General features: G+C 40.3%; 1 protein-coding gene across 12 annotated transcripts in view; it reads right to left on the bottom strand.

Annotated features, from left to right (window-relative positions):
* Positions 1-20,348, bottom strand: part of TRPM1 (transient receptor potential cation channel subfamily M member 1) — a 136,243-nt gene that overhangs the window by 19,887 nt on the left and 96,008 nt on the right. For 8 of the 12 annotated variants that reach the window (XM_053888796.1, XM_053888792.1, XM_053888790.1 and 5 more), the window contains 10 exons: positions 18,132-18,360; positions 13,154-13,276; positions 12,823-12,954; positions 10,695-10,823; positions 8,758-9,009; positions 7,435-7,627; positions 5,910-5,930; positions 5,023-5,167; positions 3,537-3,739; positions 2,780-2,912 (listed from right to left, as the gene is read on the bottom strand). In XM_053888796.1, coding sequence (XP_053744771.1) covers positions 2,780-2,912; positions 3,537-3,739; positions 5,023-5,167; positions 5,910-5,930; positions 7,435-7,627; positions 8,758-9,009; positions 10,695-10,823; positions 12,823-12,954; positions 13,154-13,276; positions 18,132-18,360 — 1,560 coding nt within the window. The remainder of the gene's footprint in view (positions 1-2,779; positions 2,913-3,536; positions 3,740-5,022; positions 5,168-5,909; positions 5,931-7,434; positions 7,628-8,757; positions 9,010-10,694; positions 10,824-12,822; positions 12,955-13,153; positions 13,277-18,131; positions 18,361-20,348) is intronic. The other 4 variants (XM_053888797.1, XM_053888791.1, XM_053888801.1 and 1 more) reach the window with 2 other exon arrangements.

Consider the following 20,348-nt stretch of genomic DNA (forward strand, 5'->3'; position numbering starts at 1 on the left):
AAGGAAAGAAGTAGGAGGGGGGCATGATTTGTTCAGAAGGGGAAGAAAACACAATTGGATGATTTGATAGTGTCTGTCTTGCTGAATGAGATGGCTAGTGGTGCCACTGTCAGAACCCAGAGCACAGAAGAGGATGTCCAAGTTTGGGAGAAAAACCATGAGCACAGTGCCCTAAGTCAGCAAAGTGGACATGCTGGATGGGGCTTTGGGTTAAATATCCTGCGGCAGTGTTGTCCTAACTAAAAACTGAATCATATCGTAAATCTCTGATTGAGGGACTAAATGTTGTATCTTACAAAATGATGAACTTGCTAGAACTTTATATATAACTTTCCAAACAGTAAGGGAACGCCATGCATTTGGTTCTTGCACATGAGCCCTCAAAACACCCTGCATGGAAGGAGGAGCACAAGTGTCTAAACTTCCTGTGTGAACACGTTTGTAAGACTGAGTCATGCAAATTGCTGGCCCAGGTTGTGAAAGATACCAGACAACAGGGAGGTCCGGAAGGGACTGATGCCAACAGCACCTTCCACAGAGGCTCACTCCTAACTGGACCTTGCAGAGTGAATGGAGCTGGGGGATGACAGCTGAGAGAAGACCTGGAGAATCATCAAATGGCAAACAGTGATGCAGAAAATAAAAACAATCTGATATGTGAAGAAGATTTTTTAAAATGGCAGAGACATCTGAGTGCTCAAAAATGTGATTTTAAAAGTAATCACTGGTGTCAAATTGCTCAAATTGCTCCTCAGCTGTCCTGGTTAAGAGTGAAGGAAAGGTATCTTCTCCCCAAACCTCCTCCTCCTTTTGTCTCTGATATTCACCTGTGGTTCAGCTTAGAAAGGGTCAATAAGGGAACCGGAGGGGCAGGAATGCACTCCCATCACCCTTGCAGATCTCAGCCAAGGGAAACGGGAAGTAGATGTTTTTACTGCCCAGCACACTTTCATTCCTATTACGTGTGCACAGAGCCCCAAGAGGAAAATGCAGTTTGGTAGTGACCTGATAACCACATTCTTGGAAGGTTGCTCCAAGAATGGTAAAAATCCAAACAATGTTGGGGGAGGGGAGAAGAGGAAGAAACGGAGTGAAACAAAACACAATTTCCATTGTAAATTACAGGCTGTGATTAAATCCAAGTTAATGTCTAACTAGAAAGTGGAAATTTTAGATTATTAAGATTGGGGTAATTTATCTTTCTCAGGAAGAAATAATTGTTATATTTTGAATACTTAGTCATTACTATTAAAACAGCAAAGGAGTATTTAAAAGTTGTATTGAAAATATACCTTATTAAGGCCAAAAGTTGGTGCAGATAACCCTTGAATTTGGCAGGTTGGATTACAAGGTGACTAGGTCTATGAGGGGAGAGCGGTCAGAGACCTGCGGCTGCCAGGGGCATTGTCTTTTCTGTGGGCTGAGGCAGAGTCACTGGCCTTGAATGTGCACCAGCAAGACTTCAAAGTGTATTATGAATTCTGTCCTAATTGTTGAGGCCTTCCAATGGATGGTCTGCTGATATACACACGTAACTGTACCAGGGAACTTTAATTCTGAGTATTGAAGGACAGAATGATAAGCTAGAATCACCCTAGGCATCATCCTTCTACCTTCATTGTTGGTTAAACACTTTGCACCAATGTTTTGTCAATTATCACAATCTTTAAATAATAATAAAAAATCTTAAATTTCTTTTATTAAGTGATAAATGTTCTTAAAATTATACGATTAAAAAAATATAGGTAGTGAAGTTTTATGGTTCCTGTCTACCCTTTGCTGGTTACTCTTTCCAGCTTCAGGAAAAGCAATACTGTAAAATTTGGAAAATGTCATTCTTTCTGGCTCTCCCTGACCTGACTTCATTTGCTCATTCATTGATTCGTGCACACACGCATTCATTCATTCTGCATTTATTAAGCACTACCATATGGATGATGCTGATATTGTTGGGACCCAGGTGTGAAACACATCCTGCCCTAGTTTAGACACTTCCACCTTTGTGGGGGACAGACACTGCTGCCCCTCCCTTAGTTCCCAGTCTCAGAGAACAGAGGAGGGAGTCTACCTCTGCTCTGCCAGGTTGGGCAAGGAGCAACCAAAGCATTAAGGCAGGATGAGGAGGTCAGTTCCTAGGGAATACCATCCTTGATAAAGTCAAGGACAAGTCAAGGGCAGGGAGAACAATGGCCTCCCTAGCATTTACACAGCTCTGCACCTGTTCTCTCCATTGATGCAGGGTATCAGAGTAAAAGCTCCCACTTTGGGAGTGGGCAAGAACTGTCAGGGCTTTTTTGTTCGGTTTGGTTTAGTTTGGGCCTGGAATATTTGCAATACCTGTCATCATTCACTTCTTTAAAAACATTTTTTTAATGTTTATTTGTTTTTGAGAGAGAACACGAGTGGTGGAGGGGCAGAGAGAGGGAGACACAGAATCCCAAGCAGGCTCCAGGCTATGAGCTGTCAGCACAGAGCCCCACGCGGGCTTGAACACACAAACCATGAAATCATGACCTGAACTGAAGTCAGAAGCTCAACCTACTGAGCCACCTAGGCGCCCCTGTCATCATTCACTTCTATAAAGAATTTACAATCACCATTTCACAACTAGAGATTTTCACACTATTTTGGAGGCAAACACGTAAAAAAGGCAGTCTGAACAAACAAGAGAACTCCGAGTGAAAGTTTAAATGAACGTCTCCATTGCCCTTAAAATAGGGTGGAGGAGCCCACAAACCCTTGGCCCGAGGACCCATTGCTGGCCCCGCGCTGGGCACACCTCTCGCATGTGACACGGATGCGCTCGTCGCTGGACGACTGCTGCTCGTCTTCCTTCTCCTGGAAGTGCTCCTGAACACACTGTTCCTCGAACTCATGCAGCCTCTTCAGCTCCTCGTCACTGAGAAATAGTTCTGTGGGAAAGAAATGTTTGCTGAGAAACGAACCCGGTGCGTGAAGAATCAATTTCGTTGCGTCATTAGGAATTTCCCAGCCCAACCTGAATTAAGCGCCCTTGTCCTTCACTTGTAGGCAGTTCTCTGACTACTCCAACTGTTTGTTACACAAACAGGTTGTTATATGCAGCAATCATTCTTCCCCTAGGGCAAAATGGCTCACTTTTTAAACACAAAACACCACTATTAAAGCTATTCGCAGAGTGAAACCAAGTATTATTTTCTGGAGAAACTTTTGTGTGTGTTTTATGGATAGAGTCAGGTGGACAGCATAATTTTCCCATCCTCTTTGGATGCCACAAATTACAACATTCTGAAAGGAACTCTGCATCCACATAGAAGAGTCATTTTCAAGAACTCTGTCAATTTCTGATCTCTTTCATGAGCAGGCTTTTGGTAACACTAATTACTCATAAACTAACAGAACTGGAATAAAACCAACATAAAATGGGAAGCATTCTACAAAGAACAACAGTTGGACTAGGGTGTTCTGTTTTCACACAATTTAAAGTAGTATGTAGTGTCCAGTTGGAACACCCTTGAAATTAGCCCAAGATAGAAATGAAAGAGTCCTGTACATACTCAATCCACGATCCTGTTCATCTTGGTCCCCTTCTCTTTTCTTCCTACAGCGACCGCTAAGACGCATAATGATTATATAGATGTGGCTTAAAATGATCATTGGTGGAGGTAGGACTGGTCGGTCATGAAATGTCATTATCAGCTGATATCGTTGGAATTTCCACACCTGGTTGGATATTGACTTTACCTCAAAGAAGGTATTGCTTTAAAAAGAGTAAATGTTTAATTAGTATTTTCCTTTTCATTTTGATTTCCCAGGGCAATCAGTTGCTCACATTGAAATGACAATAAACATTGAAATGACCTTTTAATTCCTGCTAGTACTGACTCCTAGACTACCCTGTTTTTTAGTTTAACTATCAATGTGGATTATCTACACTCAAGGACATTTTTCTCATATAAATAATTAAGAATCAAGTGTATTGTAACTGCTACCTACTGCCCTCTTAAAACATCACACTGTAGTCTATTGACTCATACACTCAGGAAATTTTTATTTCATATTTTTAAAGGTAGGAGCTATTCAACTAAGCATTTTGAAGTATTTAAACTTTTAATACAGTTGAAAAAGAGTTTGAACCAGATTCTTTCCAAAGCCCTGGTCAGTTCTAAGATTCTATATTTCCGTGAAGGATTTTTTTCCCTCATATTTTTCATCTTAGAAGCTAGAAAATATTTTTTTCAACATGTGTTAAGTATGGTCACACACACAACACATTTGCCCATTTGCCAAAATGGGTAAGTTTTATAAGAAATTTGATACTGTAAGCCATTTCTTTCCTAGGCCATTTTGTCTTCTATTCTGTAAATGATAAGGAAAGTATTTTATATAATATTGCAGTAATTGTCATAGCTTATGAAATTGACATTGCCTTCTGTGCCTCTGATAATGATCAGATCTTCTCTACCTCTGGAGACTTTTATCTAAGGAAATATTTCATTAGATTAAAATACATGTCAAAGTGTTAAAATACTAAACAAAATTAAATTAAAATGTATTTAAGAGGAAGACAAATACCATATGATTTCATTTATTTGTGGAATTTAAGAAACAAAACAAGTGAAGAAAAATGAGACAAAACAAGAAATAGACTCTTAAATGCAAAGAACTAGTGGTTGCCAGAGGGGAGGTGGGGGGGGGGGGATGGGTGAAATTGGTGAAGGGGATTAAGAGTACATGTATCATGATGAGCACTAAGTAATGTTTAGAATTGTTGAATCATTATATTGTACACCTGAAACTGATACAACACTGTATATTAATTGTATTTCAACAACAAAAAATATTGAACCATTGAGAAAAATTTAGTGTGTGTAAGTGTCAAATTTTGACTCATGAATACACTAAGGCTGCTTACATTTGAACAAAAGAGGTTGTAAAGATTTTACACCTGTAAAAGCCCTCCTGAAATTCTGTGTAAATCCGTGGCCCCAGATTGGAAATTTGTACTGTAATTACTAATAGGCACCCAGCCATGACACATACTTGAAAACTGCAATGAGCAAGTTCACCAGCAGGATGTTGGCTACGAGTAGGTAGCACGCCATGATGGCCGGTGTGAGCCAGGCGCCTGGGATACAGGGAGGGAGCCGCTTGCCTTCCTCATCATACTGGTTGTCACCACAAGGAGCTGCAACAAAATTTGTCTTGTTGTACTTGCTTTTTACATAGAATGAATGGAATAAATAACTTACTTATGCCGTTAAACGATCTATTTCTTTTTTAACACGATTTTCCCCTGATTTCATAAGCAATAATTTTTCATGTGAAAATATCTCCTACAAAGAAAATAAGAAGCTCATTTCTGCACTCAGAGATAGTCATTCTTGACTTGTATTTGTAAACGTTTTCCCGTTTCTTTCTTTGTGTTTTTCATATACAGAAGTTCTTAATTTCTAAGCAGATAGATCTTTGTTTTTTTCTGTACTGTTATCCATTAGAAAGTTATTGTGTCTTCTGATTACTTGAGATCAGCTTATGTTGTCTCCTTAATTTCACTTGTACATGAACTTTGGAAATAATTTTGTTATGAGGAAGGAGGTACGATGCCCTCTACCCTCAAATTTGTTAATCAACAGTTCTGGTATCATTTTGGAAAATCATCCTTTCTCTGCTCATTCAAAATGCCACTTTGATCCTAAGGGACCTATGTCCTGAACTAAAAAATAGAATGATTGCAAAAGTGATCAGTGAAGTAATTGCCATAAATTTATCATCTACCTACTTTTTACTTACAGTTTAAAAGAGTATTAACATCAGAAAACAAGAGGAATATTTAAGACCAGCGTAAGGCTATCAGTAATTAGCTTAGGAAGAGACTGATGAATACACACATTTCATGAACTAGAGTCATCAATTCTGTGTAAACTTACGATTAATTTCCATGGCGTAGACTATATAGCGATTGGAAGCAGGATTTTATTTATTTTTTAGTTGTGACAGGAAGGGAGGAAAGAAAATGAGATGACAATTGAGAGAAAAGTAAAACACATGATTAGCAACTTAAGAACGGTTTTGGTGTCAACAAATGCAAAGTATTCAAGCTTGGGAATTATAGATTCATGCTTGGAAACAGTGGTCTATGTAGAGGAAATTATAGACATTATTAATACTAGGAAATATATACATATATTTCATGAATATTGATTTTACCATATGTTATAAAGCAATAAGAAGCTCACTAGTTAAAAAATACTGTGAAAAAGATATGAGGTTACTGGCAGATGATCATTTTAATCAACTGGTTAACCAATCAGGCGTTCTCTATATCCCAATTCACACACCTCATAAGCACAAAGAAATGCAAAATTATTATGCAATAATCAGATCAAGAATCAAAAACCTACATTTAATGAAAATATACTCATTTGCCTCTTTATCTTCTCATTAGCAAATTTAATAATAAAAAATTAAAAATATTACAATTTATGTCTGGATCATATGTTTACCTAAGTAAATATTCTTTGGAAACCAAATTAGATTTTTACATTCTGGTTTACCAAGCTACAGACACATTCAATATCTCGCATTGACTTTGAGATACTTGTCATGATAATGTGTTTGGAGTTATGTTCTGAAAACTAGGTAGAAGGCATTGTATGAACTAGTTATCAGTCTAACCCAGTGGCAGATGATGTTTTGACAACTGTGTGTTTCATACAAGCGGAGGATATTCAAAACCTATCCCCAAGAAGCAGAACACTGGAAATAACATTCTGATGCTTTGTGACAGAGTACAACATGCAAATGAAAATATGGGGGCAGACACAAGAACAGATCTGAAGAACCTACCACACAAGAGACACCATGATCTACCAACTCAGCCTGGGGAGGGGCTGGGGCCTGCACCACCCAGAAATCCATACAGGATTATGACTTATTTCCTCTGCTAACATCCTGATTATTTTTAATCATAATAATAACAATAACAATTAACAACAAAATTTGAACTGCATAAGTGAAGAGGAAATTGATAGCCACATGGAAAATGGCCTTTGGAGAAGAGGCTTGAAGAAGAGGATGACACAAGACACCAGTCACCTTGTCATGCTCGCTATCTCATTCTCTTGGAACAACACTACTAGCTCTGCCTTGGAGTAGAAAGAAATTTACGTTGAAGAAATATTAGGATATTGGCGCTGATGCTGCATTCATGTGATAAGATATTCATCAGGTCCAGCTAAAGTGATCAGACTCAAAATTCTGGTTAATGGTTTTTAGAAGAGAAGAAATGACTGATGTCTCAAAAATCTACATTTCATATTCTGCACTTACTCCTTCATAAAATGATTTGATGCTCATGGCAGAATAAAAAGTAATTTATTTCCAAATTAACACATGCTCTTCCATTAATTTGGAACTGATCATCTGCCTCAGAAGCAGGGAAGAGAATCTTACTATGAATTCTATTCTTACGGTCTATCTGGTCTGCAAACACCTCTCCATAGATCATCCAGTAGGGCATGTAGAAGATGTTTCGGGCCAGTCTCCAAGAAGGCTCCTCATCTGGGTGCAAAATGGCTTGACGGGCTACTCCAAAACTCATCAGCACAACCAGCATGATGACCACAAAATACAGCATGTCAATCATCTGAGTAGAGAAAACATGTGTCTTGACTCATGGGCGAGGTTCACCTGGTTCATTGTAATGCTCTCCCCAAAGACTTCATGAGTGCTTAATTAGGAAGAAGAGAGTCTCTTTCTCTTCTCTCCATCTTAGCCATGGGCTCCTAGTTTTTATACACCATGCAATACATACATCTTATTCTAGAACATTGACTCCTTCATTTGTTCTCATTCTTTCTTCTCCTCTACTGTTGCCCATAAACAAATAGTCCTCTCATAACTACGAGTGCAAATGAAGAAAGGGAAGAATTATGGGGGAAACATGGGAATTTGTAAGGGAAACTAAGGAGTCAGAGGAGGAGATATCTAAGAAAACAAGATAATGAATTGAGAATACAGAATGATATTTATTCATTCATTACACAAATGCTGAGTGGTTACAGTGAGCAGTGCTCTGTTTACTGTGGATACTGAACTGGTATAATTCCTAATTTTGGACATCTCTGAAGATGAGGGCCCTTGCCAGGGTAAGCTAAATCATATATCCTTTTACTCAAAGCCACGTGCGCTATAAAGTGTTATTTGTAAATTTAAGATACTTCCTTTCTTCTGGGTCTGGTCCTAACACTGAAGCTGTTTTAGGTGATGTAAGGATGATATGCTGACTCATTTTTTTTCCATATAGTATGGCCTATTCTGGAAGAAATGTTGCCATGGACTTGGCCTAATCACATGAATTACCCTCAGGCCAGAGTACATGGGCTGAAGATTGGAATACAGGTTGTGGAGTGACCGTGGGCCCTATTTGTCTCTGGCTTTTACCACATGTTATAAACTAGATTATTGCTATATATATAAACATATATATATACACACACACATGCAGTATTAGTATATACATAGATACAGTATATATATATATATATATATATATATATATATATACCTCTGTATAAAGCAGTATGTACTGTATATATATATACCATATTAATGTGTAGGAAAACTATGTATCTTAAAGCAAAAAACATTTCCTGTAAGAAACCAATTGCAAAGGAAAGACCAAATGAAATCTGACAAAGCCACACCCAAGGCTTGGTCTCAGGTTCTAACCACAACCACAGCATCTCTAGTTACTAACGGGATGTCAGTACTAACCATCTTTCCAATCATCATCACATAAGGCCCCAGATACTTGTTGACACCAAAGATGTCCAGGACACGGATGTACCAGAAGATGATATCCACACAGTAGATCACTCGACCATAGCCCATGTATGGCTGCTTTTGTAGGCGAAGGATTGCTCCAATCATGAACATGGAAATGGCCACAAGATCCGTGATGTTCCAGTACTCTTGAAGCCAAACTTTTATTTTCTGGCTGAGTTTTCCTGGTTCTGACATGAGGATCTGAAAACAAAGAACAATGAACAAGGAATGCTGTGTTGGAAGCCGCATCTCAGAATCTTGGAAAGATAGGACTGGTGGAACATTCCAGGGCATCTGGTCCCATTTCCTGGTGAAGACCTCTACACACTAATCTTCTCAGGCATTGAAAGATATCTCGAAAGGGAAATTCCATGGAATCCTCTATATTCCTAGATGCAGTGTTTCACAAACTCTCAGGAAATGCCTTCTAAATTATGTTCCTCTTGGTGTAATTAAAACAGCTGCCTCTTGATTTCTTTTTAATACTCTGGATATGTGCCCATCAGCCCATGTTCCTGAGTTAGTCCAGGAGGAAAAGTCTAGAGGGGAGACACACCCGTGTGGACTCACAAAAGGGTAATCCACCTGGTGGAGATGGCAGAATCGGGCTAGGAGATGTTTGCCACAATTCCTTTGCAATGTAGATAGGAGAAGTCGGGAGGAAATTAAATGATTTTCCTGCTTAAGATATTACCCTTTAAAAATCACCACTGATTAAAAAATCACTATTTCCTCAGAGTAAAACTGAAAATATTGAAAAACCAGCATGCACAGGTGCACACACAGTGAGCCCCATGGACCCTGCAGTGGGAGGCGGGGTGCTGTGCCATGTGGTACCCCTTTAGTTATGGAGACTGGGTAGGTCCTGGGGACCCCGTGAGTGGGATGGGGTGGTGGCTATTTTTTGGCCAACACAGAAGGGATTCACTAATTTAAAAGCTCATCCATACTGGCTGAGGGCTACCCTCTTTCTGTAACTGGAGGAAATCTTAGCACATGGCTGATACTCAGCAAGATCATGGTGGCACTAGGGATGATATCGCAGGCCACTTGGGAAATCCCACTTGTAACATCTTCAGAGTTTGATGGAGCCCAACTAGAAAAGAAAGCGCAGTAGCAAAGGAGATGGGCTGTAAAATGTTGGATTTGGCACTTTTTTTCTTTCTCAGGCTCTTGTTAGACTGACAGCATCAAACTCTCTCTGTGGGGTGAAGTTGCCAGTAATATTTTTTTCAGTGAGGAAGGGTTAGTAATAATTGCAAAACAACAGTCCTGGTTTTATGTCAGGTGGAAAAGAATGTGAATCCTTCTTTGTGCTTTTTCAGTTCAAATTCATATTTCTTGGATATCAGCTTTCCCTTTACAAGCTAATGTAGTGAATTAAAACTTGTGGATGATGTTAGAAAATTACCTGGCCCTATTTCCCCTGCTGAGAGCCCTTCCTTAATAAGAAGGAAGAATCCCCATTGGAGGTGGTAGAGGGAGCCCGGGCATGATTCTGAGTCCTAAATTGTAGGAAAAATGTCATCTTGTGTCTCTCTCTGTTTCTAGGTTCAGTTCCCAAAAAACATCAGTTGTGGAAATTGGTTTATCTCAGGTATCTGGCAGCATTTACTGTTGCTTTTATAGGCACTGAGACTATGTTTTTTGCTACTAAAGATTTATTTTGCCTTGTGTTTTGATTTGCAAATTCAGATTCAGTTGGAAGCAGAAGACATAGAAATCTTAAGCAAAAGAATAAAATACATTTGGGATTGTGATACCTCAAGAGAGGAAAAAGGTCCCATGGCACTTGTGATTTTCATGAAGTGCTTTTGCAATAAGAAGCTATATCTGAATTAAAGTCAGTGGTTAGTGGGGCTGGGACGGGCCTTTGGAGTAATCACCTCTCGTATTTTCTCTAATGCCAGGCTCACGATGTAGGAGATGACAATCCACTCCTGGAGACAAGGCCAGCGGTCCATCCGCACCAGGATGACATAGTTGAATAGCAGGAGGTAACCCAAGTACGATATCTGAAGGGCAGAACAACAGTTAGCTGTGTTTGGGGAGATAACACATGCTGGAAACACACTTTGAAATCCTGTTTTCAGGTTGACAGGTCTTCAAGAACAAATTTTCGTTTCCAGCTGGACTGACTCACCTAGAGGAACTTTCTGTTCACATCACCAGTGCAGATAAACTTTGAGGCAGGTCGGGAGGCATTTTATACTTTAGGATCGTATGGGCACTGGCATTTCATCTTCTAAATGAAGATGTATTTGTGGCTACTATCACCCTCATGGGGGAATTACGGAGCTGCTCAAAATTATGAGAAACAAGAAAATTTTAATATTTCACTCATGTGACTTCTACATTCCTGGAAATTGGAAAATGTTACTTTCTCTCCCTGCCTTGCAAATTTCCCTCTTGAATCTTTTCACCGTTAGTGGATGTGGGAGGTTAGAAGGGAGGGGGTGAGAGCTGTCTGCCCTGATGCACAGAGCTGCCTCGAGTCCCCACAATTAGGGCTCACATATCTGTGGTTTGCTGTGTGGCCACGGCAAGCTTCCTATCTTTGTGGCAAGAAAAGATGCCGAGTTTGGAGGTATATGAGAGTGAGGTATCAGGTGGGAAGGAGGTGGTCTGAGGTTGATTCACTGTGGAGCTGATGAATCTTCACCTCTGGAGCCTCACTGGCACAGGCCTCTTCAGGAGTTATGGGGGTAAGGGGGGAGTGTTCTAGCAACTGTGCATCTGTGATTCGGCAGTTCTTATTTTTTAAGATTCACCCCCACCCCTCCCAATTGCATAAGCTTTACCAGTAATACAGTAAAATCCCTTGAATCCATGATTTATTCCTTGCAGAGGAATCAGAATTCTCCAAAGTGGGCCATGTCGGAATCCCCTGGGAAGCTATGAAACATGTCACACCCTCCCACTGGGCCAGAGCTAGCAGTCCGAGGGGCAGGGTGACACTGGGGGTCTTCTACATAGGGTGTGGCCCCACCCTATGCTGAGCTCTCCTGAAGTCCAGGCCAGTGCTCAGCTGGTCCTTACCAGAGCAGATGGGCAGCAGTGGCTCTGCCACCACACCAGGTGTGACTACCAAAAGGTTGGGTGTCCAGGTGCATAGTTGATCTGGATCCACATGCAGCCTTCCTCTTGCCCACTGCTTACCCCCCTGCCGATTGCCTCATTCATAGCTTTGGACCCAGCTCCTCACCTCCCATCGCCTGTCCCTGCCTAGTCTCAAATGGAGCCACAGTGCCAGGGCCTGCCTGGCAGAGGCTGAAGCTTGGTGCTTGGGGTTTCATGAGTAGTCTTGTCCCAACCTCCCCAGACTGCAAGGTTGTGGGAGCCTTTGTGTGCCTCCTGGGACCTCCCACAGCTGGGAGCCTTCCCATCTGCCCATCTGTGGATGTCCCAGCATGAATGTGTGAGACTGAGTCTTCTCTGGTTATAGATGGCCACACTATTGGAGATGCCAAGACAGTGGCCACCTAAGGCAGCTGGAGGAGAGTGTGAAGCCAGACTGTGGTCAATTTGGTGTGCATTTCAGAGTGTAGAGGCCTTAATTTGTTCCCCTGGTCTAGGAGTTTATGACCTGGGTTCAACCACATTTCTTTAGTGGCCCCTCTAGTTTTATGAAAAAAATGGTTAACTGTGAGTCTGCTCTTTAAATCACCAGTCATCTGTGTCCGTTTAAAAATAAAGCTATAGTTCCCTAAGTTTGTATTACTGAGAGCATTAAAAAAAATCCTTCATCTTAAGCAAATAAGACTATTTTGCTTTATGAAATGGTGTATTTGGAGCTAGGATGGCCACATTCCTACATGCATGTAAAATATAGATCAAGATATCCAGATACAATTTTAGGTGAAGATCTGAATTAGTCCCAGTTTTGTTTTCATAATTCATTTTAATTTGGTGAATTTTAAAACATTTTTAAAAGCCTTTGACATGTTTCTTGATTCTAACAATCCTGCATATTCAAAACATGTTAGATGGCCAATGCGAAGGAGGAAGCCTTACTGTGTAAAACCAGAACTTGACAATGGGAGCGTTATAGAATTCACAGATCTTTGTGCCAATGGGAATGCTTCTTTGCTTTTTGTGCTCATTCTCCTCATCGCCCTTTCTTGAACCAGCATCTGCATTGGCATCCTGGAAAACAGAGAACAGCACACAGCGAGCAGGTTGGTAAATGGGAAATGCACAGTATTTAACAGATATTTTTTTAAAAAATAAAGAATTATACAAATTTCCCCAATTACTATGGTTTCTAAATTCATGGTAAGAGAAATCTCAACAATTTTGAGAATGAAAGTCAATTGATACTGTTATGGCCAAGGGTATCACTGACCACATTTTCCTCTTCTTTTTCTTTGCCATCTTCATTTTCCTTGGATGTCTGATATGAGAAGTCATCATATGTGCGAAATTCCAAAAACAAGATGGTAGGGGGAAGAAGAATCCCCATTATAACCTATATAGGATGATAAAAAAGATTTTTTTTTTAATTTTTAGATTTCTAAGCTATGGTAATTCTAGAAAATTTTCCTAGTATATATAAAAATTTTAAATTATGACCTTCAGCACCACTCAACAAATTGATTTGTCCTAAAACAGGTTTATAGAGATAAGCTCTGATGTTCTGTGGCTTATTCTGTTTGATACACTGAATAAGAGTTGGTAGAGCTGCAACTGAAAACTGTAAGTACTTTCATCACATTATTTTAGATAGACAGCAAGCAGTATTGTGTGGAATTGTGTCTTAAAAGCAAGGAGCTTATATTGAGTTTCAAAGCGGGTAAATCTTTAAATTAAAATATAATAAATGAGAACAAATAAACAAAATATAGTAATACTGATAGTGAAGTAGATAAAAAATATTTTATGTAGAAATAACTGATGTGTATCTCCAATATTATTTTTTAATAATAAAAATTATCATAATAGTATATTATCATTATATTATTAAATAATAAACTATTATATTATTAAATAATAAAATATTATAGTATATCATTAAACAATTAACTATTATAATATTTTAATATTAAACAATAACTATTATTTATATTTATATATTATATATTTATTAAGTATATATTTATATATGAATATTAATATGTTATATTAAATAATACATTTTTTAATTTTAAAAAATGTTTATTTTAGAGAGAGAGAGACAGAGACAGAGAGTGAGAGAGAGAGGGAGACACAGGATCTGAAGCAGGCTCCAGGCTCTGAGCCTGTCAGCACAGAGCCCAATGTGGGTCTCAAACTCATTAACCGCGAGATCATGACCTCAGCTGAAGTCGAACACTTAACCAACTGAGCCACCCAGGTGCCCCCTCAGTGATACATTGTTAAGGATACCACAAAAGGGCTACTTCTACCGTACATTAAAAGTTATATTACAAAAAATCAGTAATTAAGATAGTAGGGTGTAGGTGCATGAATAGACCAAAGAAATAGAATAGAACGTCTCTTTTGGCCAGTGGAAGCCTCTTTGAGTGGGCTCCTCTGTCCCCCGTTCTTACCCTACTGATCTTTGATAGCTTCTTTGCCATCTGGTATGTCAAGATGTTCTAGGCTTATCTTGGAATTTTCTTGCTCCAGATCTGGAACGAATCATTTCTCCAAGAAGTTCTGGCCCCAGTTAGTGGGAAATGGTATTGCAAGACCACAATCTGGGCATTGGAGATGTTCACTGCTTTTCAGTAGGTCATTGTGTCCAGGCTTTTCATTGCTCAGAGATGGAATGAGTTTGTACTGATGCTTCCATTTAAACACTATAGGCTTTTCATTTACCCCTTTCTAGACCATAGCTGTGTTTCCTTTTGCTACACACTGAATCCTAGTTCTAAAGGACAGACATGATAGAATTAAAATACCCCTCCTTATTCAGTTGCTTTATAGTTTCAGAATAACAATGTTAATACTACTGCTATTGATTATGATTACTGAAGAGTTACTTTTTTTTTTTTTTTTTTTTTTTTTTGCATAGGTGTTTCAATTCTCTCCTCTTTTTTAAAAAGGTTGTATTAGGGCACCTGGGTGGCTCAGTCGGTTAAGCGTCCGACTTCGGCTCAGGTCACGATCTCGCGGTCCGTGAGTTCGAGCCCCGCGTCAGGCTCTGGGCTGATGGCTCAGAGCCTGGAGCCTGTTTCCGATTCTGTGTCTCCTTCTCTCTCTGACCCTCCCCCATTCATGCTCTGTCTCTTTCTGTCTCAAAAATAAATAAACGTTAAAAAAAAATTAAAAAGGTTGTATTATATCTATACTATCAGAACACATAGCCATTGCATACTATACTCTCTCCCTCTTAACCCTCCCCTAGTCTCAGCACTATATGTAAATATATATCTGAGGCTTACCATTAGTCCTTATACTGATGGTTCTGTGGTTCTTGGAAGCTCATTACCTAATAGAGTCTTTAGAAAGGGCTCATAAGAACAATATTTCCTGGGGTCCTTGCCTGTTGGTAATGGTTTGTGTATACATTTTATATTTAACAGTCACTTTTGTTGGATATAAAATCCTGGTCTGTCATTTTCCTTCTGGGAGTATCTTTATATGACACACTACAATTTTTTCTCTGACACAAGTGGTTGCTGCTGGAAGTCTGATTATAATCTAATTTTCTTTCCCTTATAAGTAACTTTCACTTTGGTTGTTGTTGTGTTTGCCTGGATGCCCAGGGAGTTTTTTTCTTTTTCATTAAGATCCAGTAATTTAAAAATGTGTGTTGATGTTGGTTGTTCTGGGTTGATATATGTGTCTAGAAAGTGTTTTTTTTTCAATATGTAATTTCATATCATTTGTCTTCAAGAAGTATTTTTGAATCATATTTTGAGATAATCACTTTTAACTATTTCTGATTTTAGTTTTTTTAATAACTTCATATTTTTAACAACATGAGTGACGTTTTATATTGCTATTTCTTTGTTAGTTTAAGTACTACCTATTAACATCCTATTTTTTTAATGTTTATTTATTTCTGAGAGAGAGAGAGAGTGCACAAGCAGGGGAGGGGCAGAAAGAGAGGGGGACAGAAGATCTGAAGTGGGTTCCGCACTGACAGCAGAAACCCCAATGCGGGACTTGAACTTGGGAACTGCAAGATCGTAACTTGAGCCCAAGTTGGATGCTTAACTGACTGAGCCACGTAGGTGCCCTGACATCCTATTATTTTAGACAAGACTTGATCTCGTTTCATCTATTCCTCTGCTCCCATTTTTAATAGCCACATGAATGTTTTCAGTTCCTACAAGGTTATCTTTGTAACTTTATATCATGAACTGAAATCTTTTTCTCTTGTTTCAACAACTTTTGATAGTCTCGATTCCCCACATTATAATATGGGATATTATCCTTCTCACCACCCTCCCTTCCTCCTTCTACCACCCAGTTTTTCCCAGCTTTGCCTTTGATTCTTGTATTTTCTTTTTTAAAAAAAAATTTTTAACATTTATTTTTGAGAGAGTGAGACACAGCACAAGTGGGGGAGGGGCAGAGAGAGAGGGGAGACACAGAATCTGAAGCAGGCTCCAGGCTCCAAGCTGTCAGCACAGAGCCCCATGTGGGGTCATAGACTGCGAGATCATGACCTGAACCGAAGTCAGATGCCTAACTGACCGAACCACCCAGGTGCCCCTGTATTTTCTTTTTTTAAAAAATGTTTATTTATTTATTCTGAGAGAGAGCAAGTGGGGAAGGGGCAAAGAGAGGGCAAGAGAGAGAATCCCAAGCAGGCTTTGCACTGTCAGCCCAGAGCCTGATACTGGGCTTGATCCCACAAACCACGAGATCATGACCTGAACTGAAACCAAGAGTTAGATGCTCAACTGACTGAGCCACCTAGGTAGGTGTCTGCTTTTTGTATTTTATACTTGGTGGCATTTGTATTCTGTTTAAGGAATCATATTCGAGTTTTCAGTGCTTTGTCTATGGGACTATTCCAAAAACTGAAAAACCAATAAAAAGCATTTCCATTTTTACTACTATATAAATATTGTTTATTGTGTGGCCATATGGCAATTTTAATGCAGAATTCTGGTACCACTAAAGGATCATGTTCTTGATATCAGAGGTCAAATGGTCTTTTTTTTACACACTACCAGTTGCTCAAAATCATTCTGAGTTTTAATTTGAATCGTAACCGAGCCTTAACTTTTGTGTGCATTTTTGTTTTACTTGAAATCTGATCCCCCTTCTATGTTCTCGTTAAAGATTTTCTTGTTAAGAAACTGTTCTTGTTTCCTTGACCTTTATCCCTGACACTTGTAGCCTCTTGGTCATTCCATCTATTTATTGGACTCATTTCTGTTCTTCTTGATTCCTTCCTTCTTGGATCTCACTGACTCCTTGTACTCATTTAACCTGACAGACTTTTAATCCCACTGCTCAGTTTTCATATGAGGGCAAGGTATAACATTCATATTATTAAGAAATGAAATGCCTTCTATTTGCCAGAACCACACTACACAATATAACATAAGATGTCTTTTCTTTACTCTCATGGCAATCCCATGAGATTGGCATAATATTGCTGTGAGGGAGCTGGATTATTTGAAGATTAGAATCTTTTCTTACCTACTAGTTAACAGTACTAAACAGCAGAGCTAAGACTTGATCACAATACAATTTGTACCGACTACAGCCTTTCAAACCCTACTATAACTTCATATTCTCTTATAAACCCCATATAATGAAATGTTGCCAATTAAAATAATATCACATAATTTCAGGGGCGCCTGGGTGGCTTAGTTGGTTAAGTGTCCGATTTCGGCTCAGGTCATGATCTCACGGTTCGTGAGTTTGAGCCCCACGTCGGGCTCTGTGCTGATAGCTCAGAGCCTGGAGCCTGCTTAAGATTCTGTGTTTCCTTCTCTCTCTGCCCCTCCCCTTCTAATGTTCTGTCTCTCTCAAAAATAAAAATAAACATTAAAAATATATATAATCACACAGTTTCAGAGTTGTAACAGGATCTATAGAAACAGAGTTCAGGTGCCTGATTTAATGGCAGGAAGATGGCCTGTCCTGGGATGTGGTTAGTTAGGGTGAACTCCAATCTCTGTGAGCCAGGCACACCAGTTAGGTCTGGCATTAGGCCACCTGGGTTCAGGGCCTGGACCCACACCTTACCAGCTCAGATCCTAGGCAAGTCAACCTTGAAGCTTCAGGTTTTTCATCTGTAAGGCAAGCATCTCCCTCATGGGGCTGCTCAGAGGAATAAATGAAATAATCCACAGGAATGCCTGGCTCTGCAAGGTGCAGAGTAAGAGCTCACACAGGTGTCACTTGTTACCATTATGACAATAAGCCATACGTACTTTTAGGCCGGGGTTTTTCCTCATTCGCAGCCTTCCCATCCACATGTCTGTCAGCAGCATCTGGCTGCAGGTGTGAGCGATGAAGTCCCGGTGTTTGGCCGCCACTGCCAGCTTGAGGCAGGTGGAGTTGCTCCAGTTCTTCAGCTCATAGGTCAGCAGTTTCATGGCGATCTGCTCATCGTGCTTATAGGACTGGTCTAACAACTCCACGGCAAGCTGGCCGAAGTCTCTGAAGGGAAGGGAGCACAGTCAGAGCTGACGCTGCAGTGGCTACACACACTGTGAGAGAGACATATCCACAGACACATCATGGAGCCCAGGACACAGAATCCTTGATTTCCAATCCTCTGCATACCCCAGAAGCTCCCAGGGTATGTTGCCAGGTGGGAATGGCTGGGGCCGGGGCTCTGTGCTCTGTTGTGTTGGGGGGCTGACTGCTCTTGCTGCAAATGGAGTTTAGATTGACCCCAAATGTGCCTCTCAGGCCTCAGGCACTCAGAGACGAGAAGACAAAGTTCTCTTCCCTCAAGTCTTCACAGAACAGGGATGCAGACAGAAAGGACAGCAAAGCTCTATGGCAATAGAGGTCAGAATAAGGACTACCCTTTGTGGAGGGTACAGGAAAGGGGACACCAGGAATACTGGCAGGTCTGGGTAAGGTCCCGTTTCTTCATCTAGGTGCTGGTCATCCTGGTGTGTTCTGTTTGTGAACGGTCATCAAGCCATACATTTGTACGTGTGCCTTTCCCTGACTGTGTGCAATACTTCAATAACACAATGGTCACAAGAAAATTCAATGTTCCTAGGGCTATGATAGAGACAAGTTCTAGTTGTCATGGGGGCCTAGAGCAGTGAGGGCCTAGTGGTTGGAGGTGGAGGAGGGGGAAGTAATGGGAGCCAAGTTGGGGGAGAGGAGGAGAGGATGGCAAGTTGAATTATAAACATAAACTTTATTCCATTTTCTACATGGCCCTCATTCAAACATTCAATGACTGTTGTAAACATTCCCTGTACCTTCAACATTTTTCATGGAATGTGGTTAAGATGAAGTCCCAGAGTGATCGCCCCTCTCTGTTTTTGTTTCTTTATTTTCTGTAAGATTTTATTCCAGTTATGAGCTGAGGGATGTAGATAGGAGGAATTCTGTGTGGAGGAATGGCCTTGTCTGTTCCCTGAAGAGGAATGCTCTCTGGCCTTAGGTCCCACAGGCTGTGAGGTGACACATTACCATGACAATCCTCCAAGAAGCAGAGGGATGGTATTTACCAACCCACTGAGATGGGAACGTCTCCCATTTTTTAGATAGGCTTGAATTCCCAATGTTTAGAAGTCAACTAGTGACTTTAGAAATCATTGAGTCCAAAATAAAAGCAGTGTGCTTCAGAAAACAAAGATGCCGGATGTTGGCAGAGTTGCTTGGTTATGCCCCAAGCTCATGAGTCTATAAAGTTGTGCTGGGACTTCTGGTTTTTAGTTCTGCATGGTAGGGGCTTGGAAGTCACCATTCTGTGCTAACATGAAGCACAAAGTTAGACAAACCGAAAATCAACAACTCTTCTAAATTCATCAGAGAAGTGAGGTCACAGGGCAAACTGCTGCTCCCATAACTGTAGAGATAGACCAGCAGATATAGAGACTCATGACATACCAGAGCAGAAACCTCTGGAACCAGAGCTGGGGCAGGAAAACTCAAACTGTAACTGATAAATTGTTGGAGGCTCTGTGAGGACAAGTCTGAGACTTAATAACTCCAGGGGAGGGGCCCAGTCTTAGGGAAGTGTGCTCACATTTTTGTGAGTTTTACCTCCAAGAGCTCCACCAAGTTCTCACAGAGATGAGAGGGAAATCCCCTCATGCTGCCAGCACAGGGAGGGGAAAAGGAACCATTCTGAAATATGTTGGCGTACTCTGGTCTCCTTAACTAGGCCTGCCTGAAGGAGAAACAAGTTAGCCAGAGCCTACCCTATTGGGGTATTATTAGAGCCTAATGGCCTGTGGGAAGGGAGATGCCCACCTGCAGGCCCCTCAGGCTGTCCTGTCCCATCTAAGTTGGAGAAAAACTGAGAAGCACTTGGAAAGTATAAATAAAAAAACAAAACAGTGACAGTCTAGAAATACCACAGAGAGAAGAAAAAATATGAAATGATAGACAAAATGATTTATGAACAAGCTTTAAGGATAATTGTACTTGGGGTGCCTGGGTGGCTCGGTTGGTTA

This window comes from Panthera pardus, unplaced genomic scaffold (genome assembly GCF_024362965.1).
Source record: "Panthera pardus isolate Hobbes unplaced genomic scaffold, ASM2436296v1 HiC_scaffold_24, whole genome shotgun sequence".
NCBI lineage: Eukaryota > Metazoa > Chordata > Mammalia > Carnivora > Felidae > Panthera > Panthera pardus.